Source organism: Agelaius phoeniceus, chromosome 24, assembly GCF_051311805.1.
Source record: "Agelaius phoeniceus isolate bAgePho1 chromosome 24, bAgePho1.hap1, whole genome shotgun sequence".
In the NCBI taxonomy this organism is placed as follows: domain Eukaryota; kingdom Metazoa; phylum Chordata; class Aves; order Passeriformes; family Icteridae; genus Agelaius; species Agelaius phoeniceus.
This window is the reverse complement of record NC_135288.1, coordinates 4,439,017-4,452,728: the sequence shown is the minus strand read 5'-3', so window position 1 is coordinate 4,452,728 and position 13,712 is coordinate 4,439,017. Positions and strand designations below refer to the sequence as shown.

At 45.7% G+C, this 13,712-nt stretch overlaps 1 protein-coding gene across 6 annotated transcripts in view; it reads left to right on the top strand.

Moving 5' to 3' along the window:
* Nucleotides 1-13,712, top strand: part of CAMTA1 (calmodulin binding transcription activator 1) — a 249,553-nt gene that overhangs the window by 182,594 nt on the left and 53,247 nt on the right. For all 6 annotated transcript variants that reach the window (XM_077190355.1, XM_077190354.1, XM_077190357.1 and 3 more), the window contains one exon: nt 9,459-9,612. In XM_077190355.1, coding sequence (XP_077046470.1) covers nt 9,459-9,612 — 154 coding nt within the window. The remainder of the gene's footprint in view (nt 1-9,458; nt 9,613-13,712) is intronic.

Below are 13,712 nucleotides of genomic sequence, written 5' to 3'. Positions count from 1 at the left end.
TCTAAATCATTTTTGTGTGTACAAAAGTAGCTGGGTGAAGCTTTAGGAGCAGTGCTGAAGGACAGCGCATCTCTGTAGGGAAAGCTTATCACGAGCTCTCAGTACATTCTCCTGGGCTTTTCTTGTTTGGTATTTGGAAATGTCAGCTTTCTATTACTTGGTCCACGTACAACAATACCAATTAAAAAAGTAAGAAATGGTGCATCTGCAGGTGCCCATAGAACTGCTCTTAATTCACAGAAATGCATTAATATTTAACAGATAATAGTGTTATTGAGGCAAACTAGGCCATCAGCTTGAGAGAAAAACTTGCACCCTCCTCATTCCAACTAGAATTGGAAGCATTCTGTTGATAGAAACTTCGAAAGCACTTGGTGAATGTCAGTGGAGCTTTGAAATTAAAATTTCCTCTTATTTCAGATCAACTATTATTGTATCTCTGGCTTGGGTGAGCTGGGAAAGGGCAGAAGCCACTTGGGGCATGATTTATAATGCTGGCATTTCTGGCCAGTGATGGGGATGGAAGTGTTCTGAGCTGAGCTCTGCCTGAGCTCGTTTGAAATGCAATGACAGAATTCCCATGTAAAGGTTGCAATAAAAACAGAAAAGAGGGAGAAGAGATGCTGTACTTCAGAATGAAAAAAAAATAAATAAAGAGTCCTCACAAATGTCAGCTGAGGGATCTTTGGCTCACACTTCTGGGGAAAAATAGTCCAAATGCAGTAGCAAATCTTTTCCAGAGCAGCAGCCTGCAAAGAGAGCAGCACTGTTACAGCATTTGCAGTACCTCAATATTTACATTTGTGTCTGTGATTTGTTGGGACTTTGCCTGTGTGTGCATGGGCAGCATGATTCCAAACATGATTTCTAAGTATTCCTGCAGCTGCAGGGCAGAACTCTGCTCCACATCTGCAGTTTTGGTGGCTGGGAGGTTCCTCTCTGGTGCTTTATTGGCAATCAATCAAAGCCTTTTCTTTGTCTTGGTCTAAAAAAAACCCATGTTTTGCTGTTAAATTGAGTAATCATGACGTATAAATTGGGCTGTATCAGTTGGGAAATTTTTTGAGATAGTTTGAAAACAAAAAGCACAATTCAGGTGTAGGACACTGAAATATCACACAGTTTTGGTGTTCTTCTCTGCACCAATTTCCTTGCAGGAGAAATTCACTATTCTGGAAATGGTTGCAGTATACAGGTTTAACATAGGAAAACACAGAGGCACTGTGCAAAGTAAGTCTTCAAAGGTGGAGAGCTGGAGTAGCAGAATTTATTCAGTATAGCAAGAGATGTGTGTGCTATAATAGGCCTCATTTGTCAGGAAGAGTATCTCAGAGGAGCTCAAACCCAAAGAAACCTTTGCTTTGCCCTCAGTGCTATTGTTTGAAAATCCTCAAGCCTTTTGCAGAATGAATTGTAAAACTGCAGAGAGCAAGTGACAGGGAGGAGGAGGAGGAGGAGGAGGAGATGCCTTGGTGATTTCCACAGCAGATCTGTGTCCCTGTAGAGGCACTGGGTGCTGCATGCAGCAGCTGGGCTAGAGGCAGTGGTGCTGCTGTTCCCCACTTTTCCTCAGTGGGGGTGTTAAGAAGGAGTATCTGAAGTAGGGCAGGTTGCTTTCTCTCAGTTCTCTCTGCATGCTTTAATGATGGTTGTGTTTTTATACAGCACAGCTATTGACTGAGCCAGCTGCCTCTGACCAGCAGCTCAAAGCTGTGGAAGTCTCAGGTTGGTCTTTGCAGAATCCAGACAGTAAAAACCATGGGTGTGAAAAGAGCCTTGCTCTGGAGCCCACCATGGTTCTTGGAGCCAGGCTGTGCTGAGGGATGCTCTGCCACTGATGCCCTGTGTGCTGGGCAGTACCAACACCACAGGTGCTTGAGTGCCCTCAGACCTTCCTGTCACCGTGATATTTTATGAAAAATCCCTTCACCAGGATTTCTTCTCCTGGCAAGATGAGAAGCTTCAGCTTCTCCACGTTTTGTTCCTCTGGAATGTGATTTGGAGAATTGTTTACCCAGCAAGTGAATTAAGTTAATGACCAATCCCAGTCCAGCTGTCGGGACTCTGGTCAGTCATGAGTTTTTATTGTCATTCTTTTCCAGCCTTCTGATATCTCCTTTCTCTTTCTTTAGTATAGTTTTAGTATAGCATTATAATATAACATAACATAACAATATGATATAATGTAAAATAATATAATATAATATAATATAACAAAATAATAATATAACAAAATAATAATATAATATAATATAATATAATATAATATAATATAATATAATATAATATAATATAATATAATATAATATAATATAATATAATATAATATAATATAATATAATATAATATAATATAATATAATATAATATAATATAATATAATATAATATATCAGCCTTCTGAGAACTTAAGAGTCAATTCTCATCTCTCACCTCATCCTGGGCACCCTCATAACCCACAACACCTTGCCATGAAATCACTTCCCTGATTTCTTGGGAATCATGGTCTCTGGGCAATAAGCAGGACAGGAGATTTCCCTGCTGCATCTCCATCCCTGGGACCTCTGTGTCAGCAGCAAAGCTCCCTGCATGTTCCCAGATAAACAAATGCAGTCCCAGCTCATGGCAGAATTATCTTGTCCCTGTCAGCTGCCTGTGTAAGTTAAAGCTTCCAGCTGGGAGAGGTGACACAGATGAAAAGAAATTTCCATTGTCCAGAAGAATAATACCTGTGTGAGAAAGAGAAGTGCCTTTTGTTTTATCTTGCTGCACGTTTCTGGTTGTGTAGCATCATCTTCCTGTTATACCTTTTACTAGCACTAGAGGCATTGCTATGAAAGATAAAAAACATCTCAGAAATCAATTTCTTTTGGAATTTGGAGGCCAGGAATTACTGCATGTTGTTTCTCTGTGTCTTTCAAAGTGTACTTTAAGTAAACATGATCCTCAGGAGTATTTAGAGGCAGCTCTTTCTATATAAAATATCTTCAAATGTATCACATTTGAGGATGTATTAGTGAGGATTTGGTGTTTGTTCTATATTAAGACTCTCTTACTTTTCTGCTCATGCTATTTAAATGCTGTCTGCTCTGTGTGCTGTGCCCTTACCAAGGTATTGAAGAGGAACTGGGGAACAGATTATAAAGTATACAGCCAGATGAAATCTTGATTCTCTTTAAAACAATTGCAGGAAATCTTGTAATCTCAAAATAATTGTGTGCTTTCCAAGCCTTTCAGTACTGCAGTACATGGAGCTGTATTGTCCTGTAGCCAGTCTCTTTGTCTCATTAATTCTTGAACTTAAACAAACAGAAAAACTCAAAATAATTTGGGCTGAAAAACTGGGAAAATGGCTCTTTGTTGGAGTTGTGGGCTGGCTGACCTTTTGAGACAAGCATTGTGTCCATTGGGTATAAACCTTGAGAGCCCAGCCATGGCTGGGATGTGGCAATGGTGGGGCTGGCCCAAAGCTCCTGTACCCAGGCAAGGACAGTGACAAGTGGCACGAGATCCTGAGTGAGTGTCAGGGTTTAACTCCATTTAAATCCACACATGCACCAATGTCTCCCTGCCTGGCTGACTCCAAGCATCTTCTCTTCCTGAGGAAGGGCCAGAAGTTCCAGCAGCTCTTTTGTCAGCTGGAGCCATAGGGGACAAGGTTAATTCAAGGTGCTGTGCTAGCTGAAAGGGATTTTCCAGCAGAAGCAGTCCTGCTCTGCAGCACAACAACTGCTTTTGTGTCTGGCTCTGGGGTCCCACTCTCTTCCCTGTGCTCCAGTGCTCCAGCTCAGGTGCCAGGGCTGTGCAATGTCTCTGGTAATTGGCTCGTTCTCCCTAATTAAACATGCCCAGCTCTAGATAAATTAAGGCAGTAGGTTGTGTGCTCAAAGGCAGTGGAATTTTTTTTTTTTTTGTTTTCACAGTTAGTGTGGAAGATTAATATATTCTAAGGCATCAGCCACCAGGTTGCCTTCCATAGCATGACCTCAATTAGAAATTAGTTCAAGGATAAAGAAATTGCTGGGATTCAAACCAATAATCTGCCCAAAGCTAGCATTTGCTCTCTGAAAAAATTCCACTACTTCAGTGTGTGTGTCATGTATTTGTGCCTTTTTTCTTCAGGTATCTCAGACCCTGCTCTTAAACCTTTGAAAATCCAGAGAAAACCATCCAGAAAGACATTGATATAAATAGCAGAAGATTCTGTCATCCATGTGTCTGGGAATAGTTTCATTCACTGGTTTGATTTTTAGATAACATACAGATGATACACAGGCACTCCCAGTACCTGTCCCTGAGTTACCTGTGGGTACTAAAGCATCATGTAATGGTAGCCCTTCAAAAGCACAGAAACCTCTTTATATTAGCTTTTTATGGGACCTCTTTATATTAGCTTTTTTTGGAGGTGATAATCTGTCAAATATTAATCCAAATATTAATATTAATAGTCACCCCACAGCAATGGATGTGAAATTATCTTCCCAGAAAGCTGAGATTTTCTTTTCGGCCTTTTGGATTGTTTGAGAAATACAAAGTAAACCTCATGAATGAATAGTTGCTGGAAAAGAAAAAGCCTGTCATAATTTTGGGGGTGAGCAGGGAGGGAGTGGGGCACAGGAGCTGCCTATCCATCCCACTGTCACCCTCCCACCCTCCTGCTTCGTGGTGTAGCCATTAGAGCTGGAACAGGATGGTTTCACCACGTGTGGGGCTTCACAGGTTTGACACAACAGAACTGACACAAATGTCCAATGCCAGCCAGGGCAAGTGGCTGCATTTGGGGGTAATTCCTTGGCTGAGATTAAACTCACTGATCTCTTAACACCTGAGGATAATTTACTTCCTTTCATCCTTCCAGCAGGGAGTACAAATGCAAAACTTTCAGCTCAGAGGTATTTTTCCAAAGAAAATTATCTTCAGCTGTGGTCATCGGTGATTTGGGAGCCCCTGCCAGTGAGATTTTGCCTTGAGCTGATTGCCTTGGCTGAGCAACTGAAGAGCAGCTGGAAGCTGGCCAGAAATGGCTTTTGATTTTTGCTTTTAAAAGAAAAATAGAAGAAGAGAACCGAACCAGCATGCTTTGGTGAGGCAGAAGGTGTTTGTGATTATTCTCCCTGAGAAGGGAGACTTCCCTTGGAGGGGACTCTGGGAAGTGAAGAAGAAGAAGAAGCAAAAGGTGGCTGCTGAAATGAGTTTCCCCTGTGGCTGAGCCATGGTGGAACTCTGCAGGAACTGACCATTCCTTCACCCCAGCATTGGTCAGCCCTGTGCTGGCTGCCCACAGCCCCCCACCTGCTAGAACTGTTCCAGTTTGGTGTTTCTGCTCCTGCGAAAAATCCCCACGTGGAGCAGGCTGGTGGAACAAACCATCCCTGTTTCACTCAGATAATTTCCATGGTGTGTGGTGGCAGCAGAGGAGGCTGCCAGGCTGCTCCAGCCACTGGGATGAAGGGCTGCAGCACCATTTTGTGCCATTATCACTTTCTGAATAATGTGTACACTTTCACCATCACCAAGTTTTTCTCCTTCATTTTTCATGAGAACTGGCATTAGATTAATGGTTAAGCCATGGCAGAAATGTAACGCCATGCCAGTCTGATTTATTGACCACTTAGTGCTGATGAAGCTTCAAACAAGAGTCAGACAGATGTTGCAGTTGCATTTTTCTTCATCAAAACCAACGACTTGTTGTGTTTAACCACTTGTTGCACCATCTCCTGCTTACCCCCAGCAGCAGTGGAGGCAGGAGAAGCCAAGGAGCCTTGTCCAGGTCAGGGACAGATGGCAGCACCTTTAACTTGGGTTTGGGGGAAGCAGAGCAACTCTGCGGAGGCTGCAGGCACTGGGATGATGGGCAGGATTTGACTGGGACCATTTCCAGCAGGAATATTTCCAGAGCCATCTGCAGCCCAGTGCAGGGCTCCCCTCATTCCCCCTTACCACCCCACTGTAGGGTTTCTGCCCTGGTGTGTCCACTCTCCTGATGCCTTTCCTGTGTAGAAGTTATATTTGTATTTTTCCTTTCACATCTTGCTCTTGCTTTCCTGGTAGGTCATCACAAATAGTGATTTGCTGCTGATTATGAGTTTTCCAAAACATATGTATGCTGTTCATTTCAGTGTCAAAACATTTCAGTTCATCAAGTAGATTGGCATTCATGAGATCTGTCATTCTGAGGTCAGCTTTTAGATGCAGGCATAAGGAACAAACCTGCTTGGTTTGTGCTTGTTTTATATGCTTTTATGTATAAAAAGTATAAATTTCAGTACCAGTTCCACTGCTGAGGTCCACTTGCCTGTGCTGCACTGAAGCCAGGAGGCCCCATAATCTTGTCCTGCTTGGTGACAACCCAGCACTGTCAGGCTGTGAAAAATACAGCTCACCTGAGAGGGAGGCAGGAGCACCTGCAGAACTGCCACATCACCCACTGCTGTGTCCTTGCTCCCTTCTTTGGAACCTCCCTGGGAGCAAGAAGTGTATTTACATGAAATCTCTGAAGCATATTACTTTTTATTACTTCATCATCTAGATCACTAATGATGTTAAATTAGCTGATGGAGACTATTTGGGTGTGTGGGGTAATCATTTTTACTATCTGAACCTCTTCTGAGTTATGCATGAGAGCTGTGATGTTTCAGACATCCCCTTTGTAGGATGAGAGGTTGTGATGGTTTTCTGTGTCCTCTGGCTGTCTCTATCTGGGGCAGATGTGCCTGTGAAAAAGAAGGTTTTGAACACCTCACAAAGGTTTTGAACACCTCACAATTGGACACAAAAGGTCCAGTTGTTTGTCTCAGAAGATGTCTTGGTTTGAAAAGACAGGTGTCTGCTGAGGAAGGCAGGAGCCTCTCTTGAAATGGAAAATGTAAATCTCCTCTTTCTGATTTATTTTAATTTTGACATTAAGGGGCTCTCAGGCAAAGATATGGGAGTAGGAATAACAGGTTTTTTATTAGGAGAAATAAAAATTAAAAACAAAATAAATTTGCAGTAATACAAAATAACACTGAGAGAGTCAGAATCGACCTGACCTCCTGTGTGTCAGGGTGGTGGCACAGCCCCATCCCATGGGGGCTCAGCCCTCCTGCAGTGCCAGCTGTGGCTCTGCTGGAGCAGGGATCCTGGAGAAGGATGGAGTTTTCCTCTGAAGGTCCAGTGGTGGTGTAGATGGGCCTGACCTTCCTTTGGGAATGCAGTGGAGGAGAAAGCTGCTCCTCTGGCAATGCACTGGGCAAAGGCTGCTGTGGTGCTCCAACCCTCAGATTGTACCCAGGTAGGAATGCTTGGCTCCTCCCCTGGGCGGAGCATCTCCCCATGGGATGATGGGATTGGATCAGCCATGCAGGGACACTCACTGGCCATGGACAGCAGAGATCTCCTGGGGAGAGGATGGGTTGTGGAAGAGATAAATTATAACAGCCCCACGTGGTTCTGAGAGATGGCAATAGAACACACACCCCTGGCCACATCTTGCATTTACAGCCTAAGGCAGAAGAATCTTGGGAATAGAAGAGCCAAAAGTTTTCTTTGCTTTGCACTTCCCAAAACCACTCTGAAATAAATTCTTAGCTGATCCTTACAAGGTTTCTTTGCCTCTTCCCTGTGCAGTACAGCTCTTTTAGCACTGGCTGCAGGAATTTGATACTGCTTTCTCACAGAATCTTCACTGAGAATCCCCTGCTTGCAGTTCTATCCATAGAGGGAGAAAATGCAAGTTCCTGCTTGCATATTTTCCTAACGTAAGGAAATTTTCCCTAAGCTCTTTTGAGCTTGTCCTCCAGACAGAGGGATGTATCTGGTCACCGAGGGGATGCTCTGTGGGGTTGCTCTGCTTTTCCTCTTGCTGTACACCCCACTGCCAGCCCCTTCTTGGCCAGCCTGGAGGAGCTGGGAGCCATGGCCAGCCCCCCAGTCCTGGGGATGTGCAGGATGCTCCCTGTGTGTGCAGGGTGCACTAGAGGGGTCATGGTCACCTCAACAGCTGTGCTGGGTGCCCCCGTGCCCCTGCCCTGGGCTGCTCTGGGGGCAGCTCCAGCGTGCTGGGTTCAGTGCTGGGCTTTGCCCACCAGAAGTTCCCTCCTCAGGTCTCCTTGGTGAAGGTGTCCCTGTCCTGCTCCAGCTCTCCCCTGGTTTCATAAGCAACTGCTCCCATCAGCACAACCTGTGCAAGTGGATGATGGGTTGTGTTCCCACTCCCCCTCGGAACAGGGCTCTAACAGCATTAATGAAACATTAGAGTTTTAATTACACCATTATCCTATTTATTTTTATAAATAATTCCAAAGCAGTCATTAAAGTTTGCGAACTTAGGAGTAAATGACTTAGGGGAAAGAAATCATCTCCTCGATCTTGTTATTATCTATTGAACAATCTCCCTGGGACGCTGTTGGGGAACTGGCAGAGTTGTTGCTGCTGCTGTTAAGATGATTCATTTACTCACAGGGTGGGGACAGAGCTCAGCTCCTGCTCCAGGTGTGGTGGGACAGCACCACAGAGCACCAGGGCAGGGTCTGTCCCACGGGGAGAGGGGAGCGGGGTCATCTGTGGGATCAGCTGTGGGATCAGCCGTGGGATCAGCTATAGGATCAGCTCTGGGATCAGCTGTGGGATCAGCTGTGGGATCGGCTGTGGGATCAGCTGTGGGATCCACATGCAGGATCAGCTGCGGGATCCACCAGTAGGATCAGCCTGCAGGATCAGCTGTGGGATCAGCTGTGGGATCTGCTGTGGAATCCACCTGTGGGATCACCCTGCAGGATCAGCTGTGGGATCAGCTGTGGGATCCACATGCAGGATCAGCTGCATGATCCACCAGTAGGATCAGCCTGCAGGATCAGCTGTGGGATCACCCTGCAGGAGCCAGCACCTCTGTCCTCCTGCAGCTGTCCTGCAAGGGGCTTTTCCAGTCCCAACCCTCTACAGTTTGCAAACATCTTCAAAAGACAAGGAATTACAGGCTTGTCTATAAAGAGGCCGTGTTTGGGGTGCTCTGTGATACTGTTTGTGAGTCCCCTTGGCTCTTCCCTCCTGTATGGAAAGTGTGGCTGTTCCTGATGTTCTCAGGTGACTCTCTGTATATTCAGAAAAAACTGATGTGCTCCAGAACTGATGGAAGCATTGTCTCGATGAACAAAAGGTCCTTTAAACCAAAGCATATTACCTAGTGTTCATTGTCAGTGATGTTCATAGGAATACTCCAGGTATTTGGTGTTGCAAGGGTTGGAAAAGAGGTTCATGCTGAACATACCAGTGGAGCAGGAGAGTTGCAAGCACCTCAGGATGGGGGAAGCCATGTGCAAACTGTGACCCACTCCTCTTTCAAAGAACAGCTCCTATCTCGGGGAAATCCCATACAATCTAGGGTCTGCTCATGATGTTTGCTGTCCCAGATTTAATTAGGAAGTTAAATGCAGAGAGTGCTGGCCCCAGCAACGTAACCCTTGCTGTGCTGTCCCTGCAGAACCCAGACATTGTGTTGGTGCACTACCTGAACGTGCCGGCCATCGAGGACTGCGGCAAACCCTGCGGGCCCATCCTGTGCTCCATCAACACCGACAAGAAGGAATGGGCAAAGTGGACAAAAGAGGAGCTCATCGGGCAGCTCAAACCCATGTGTGAGTATCTGGGGCTGGTTTTGCTCCTTTGCTGTGTGTTCAGAGCACAGTGTCTCTCACATCCTGTGAAGGAGTCATTTGTCCATCCAACTCAGCTTGCATCTGCACACACTTTCTGTCCACTATTAAACACTCCTGTGAGAGCTGCCCAGACTGTCCCCAAAGAGGTCTCCTCTGCACACTGTACCTATGTTCTTGCATGTTCTAGGGCTGTTCATAGGTACCTGCTCACTTGCAAAGAGCCTGTGTGTGTGGTACACCCATCTCCATGTTTGGTCAGGGCACAGTGGGGTGCTGTAGCTTACGGGTGGCTCCATGGAACTGAGTGTGTTGAACTGAGCATCATTTCCTACAGTTTTGAACTTTGCAGCCTAAAGAGAAGGCTGCTTAGAGAAGGTGTGCAGAGTGACAGGGAAGTTTGCCCTCAGACAGGCAGTTCTTTGAACCCCTCTGCATCTGCCTTGGTGTATAATATTTTCCTTTGCATCACAGTTATATCGTGTGTCTTCCCCTGGAGAGCACATTCCAATGTGCACACCAACATCTTTTTGCAATGAAAGAAAAATTAGACATAAAGTGAGCTTGTAACCAAGAGAAAATTAGCTGCAAAAGCCACAATACCAAATGTGAGTCAACAAATGCCAGGTCTGCTTCTGTTCCTGCCCTCTGCCCCTGCCTGGATGCTGGTGTCAAGCCCAGCCTTCTGTAATTGGAGGTCACAGCCACGGAGTGCATCCTGATGTTTGTCTGCCATCCATGAAAGATCAGCCTTGTGCTGACCACAGCCTTGGTAATCTGAGTTTGCAGTCCTTTGTTGCATCCTGAACTCTGCAGGCCCGTGTATTCCTTTTCCACACAAAGCTGGGGACCAGAGGAGGAGAGAAAATGACACATTTGCCCCTGGGGCTGATAAACTTAGACAGAAATCCAGGATGTTGGTATAGCTGAGACTGGACAAGTGCCTTAACATTAAACAGGAAAGGAAGCAGCAGCCTGTTAAAAAATCTGCAGTGCATCAAGAAAATTATGTGAAAACTACAACGAACTCGCCGTAAATTTAATAACACTTGGCTCTTTTATGTCTCAGGAGGGAAGAGTGAAATTCTGTGCAATTATTCAGAGTATATATGCATGTACACGTCTCTTTTTATGGGTACATATCCTGGGAAACACATCCTTAGAAATGTAGCTCCAATAAAAGCTTTGTGTTCTGCTCAGACCTGGAAAACAAAGAGGACACGGATAACCCTGTTTGGGGAGCACAGAGGGGCACTGCTCGCCAAGAAGCCATCAGATTTGGTTCCAGTATAGGGTGTGCCATGAAATTCTGGAGCCAAGCACATTAGTTTCATCACATTTTTGCATTAATCACATTCTTTCACAGACTTCACAGTTTGATTGCCTGATGTTTCCAAATTTCTCTGCCCTAAAGCAGATTTGTCAATGGCTTAATCAAAGCGTTGTGCGTGGTGTGGCTGGTGCAGTGACAGTCTCACCCTTTTACCTGCTCTGTGTTGGGGTTTGTTGTGTCTTATTCCTCTGGGCTTGGAAGCTGTGTGGGGGTTTTGTTGATTATTTTGTTTTCTTGGCTGCTGTTTTCCATGAGAATTCCTCATTTAAGGCACATCAGTGATGATTACAGCCAGGGTGTATGTGGAGGTCCAAGGCCTCTGTACCTGCAGGTAGGTTCCCATTTCAGACCACTGATGTCATTCAGGATTAAGGGAGAGAAGCTGATACAGTTCCTTGGGGAAAATGCTTCCTCCTGGTCAGAGGTTGGTGGCAGTGTCCAGCTCTTGACTCACTGACAAGGGCTGTTTAAGTCCTGCTCAGCCTGGGCTGAAGTCAGGTGTTAAAGCTGTTGACCTCTGTCAGTATTAAAGCTTTTCTGTCAGAATGGAGGGTAGCAGACAGTCAGTGGTGTGGGAGCATGTTCTCCTGGCCTGCAGAACTCAAAGCAATGTGGCAGATGGCTGGCAGGGTGAGCAGCATCAGTCCTGGAGTCCAAGCTAGACAAATACATCAAACTGTTGTTCCTGAAATGCACAGAGACCCTGGCTGGGATGATCAGGGAGTTTATTTACATTTCTTGCATCCATAATTTGCTCAGCTCCCCTTTCCTTCCCCTGCTGCATCATCCCAAAGTCAATCCTGGCTTCAGGAGCATCAGGGACAGGCACCAGCTCCTGGTGCCAGCCTTGTCACCCCCTGAGCAGAGCAGGGCACTGCAGGCTGGGTGCTGAGAGGTGGCTTCTGCCTGCTCCTGAAGGACACTGCTGCACCCAGAGAGAGCTCCTTGGCTGGCTGCAGGGCTGGTGTTTGCTCATTCTGTCACTCTGCTTGCAATGGTGGTTATGGATTAAAACCTCACCTTTGTGGAGCGGCCATAGAGCTCTGAGAGCTTTGTGGAAAGAAAGAGCATTAACTTGTTCTAACATAGATGGTGTGTGAACTAATTAAGAGACTGAAATGAACCCATCTGAACATCCATGAAAGGTAAATGCTGCAGATGCTCTAAGGATTTGAGGTTTTCTCAACAACTCCAGCTGAGTTGAGACTGTAAATAATTAATTAATCAGCCTGACTTCAGCTTTCATGGCTTTGCAGTTGTAATCTGTGTGTTAACTGCCTTCACACTGTCCATGACCTCCTGATTGCCTTCTCTGGACCATCACTGTTGGCTTGCCAAGCCCTCCATTTGGCAGTCCTCAGGACTGAAGCCTGTGAGCCTGCAAGGCCTCATACACATTCCTGACCTCCCTCAGGATGATTCCTTCCTCCTTGCAGGCTTGGGGAGGAGGCTCCTTGTCTCAGAGTGCCACCAAGGCCAGGGAGCCCAGGGAAGGCTGTGACACCTCCAGTCATGCCAGAGCTGGGATAATCCAGCTGTTGGGAGCATCCCAGCTGGGTGTCTCAAGCAAAAGGGTTGTCGTGTGTGTGTGTGTTGCTTTGGTATGAATGCAACTTTTGGGTACATTTGTGTGAAGTAAATAGCTATAATCCATGAAAATTCTGCAGGAATGTGGTCCGAGACACCTGTAAGTCATTTCAGGATGCCTGGTGTGAAGAATGAGCCTCAATTTGGCTTAACTTTCAATTTCCTCCCCCCTTGTGCCCCATTACAGTCTTGCTTTGAGATTTCTCTGAATAGATTAGCAGATGTCCTTAGAGGCATCTGGTGGTAAAAGCAAATTCAGTGGCAGAATCCATCACAGCAGAATTCTGTATATAAACTCCATATGATCAGCAAATTGTGGGCCAGCTCATGTTGGGGGTTTCTCCAAATCATCCCCTTTTGGCTCTCTCATCCTTCAGCTGGCAAAGCTGACTTAAAAGCTCACAGCTGGTGCCACGTTGCAATCCTTGTTCCAGGTCCACTATAATTAAGAGCTATCTTCCTTTCAGAGGAAAAGCTTTTTGCATTTCTCTGCTGCAGAGGAACTGAGGGCTCCTGTTTGTGCTGCCTGCACGCAGCCACAGCTGGGCAAGCTGGAAATTCCATGTGTTCTCATCAGCCCATGGGCATGGGCTGCTCTTGCCTTCTCCCAGAGCCCCTGATTTTGGGTCAGTGAAGCCATCAGGCCTCCTGGAGGTGACCCCAGCCTGCATCCCTGTGTTGGCATCACTGCAGAAGGCACCAAACCCCTGAAGCTGAGAATGAAACTCAGCAGCAATTGGAATTAATGCAGTTTGAAGAACTGAGTTGTTGGGAGCTTTACCTTGGCTTGAATTTATATTTAATTTCAGTAACTCCGTTTAAGGATTGGGGTTATATTTCATCTTAAAAGATCAGTTGTACAAAAATGCTACATGGGATGAATTTCACAATTCCCCAGGGAGTTTGTTTGAGTTCCAAAGTGCCCCTCAATGGAAACTGAAGCTTGCCAGCTTAGCTCAGCTGACCACATAGAAAGCAATGTGGATTCTTTAAAAAAAAATGGGTAGTAATGCTGACATCCAGTTTTACTGCAATAGTCTGAGTTTTTATTAAAAAGAGAACATGATAGAAGGTGCTGGATAGGTTCTTACATCCACAGTCCACCACCTGGACTTTGAGCACTCCTGCTCACATTGTCTGTGTGGCCAGCATCAGCCTCCTG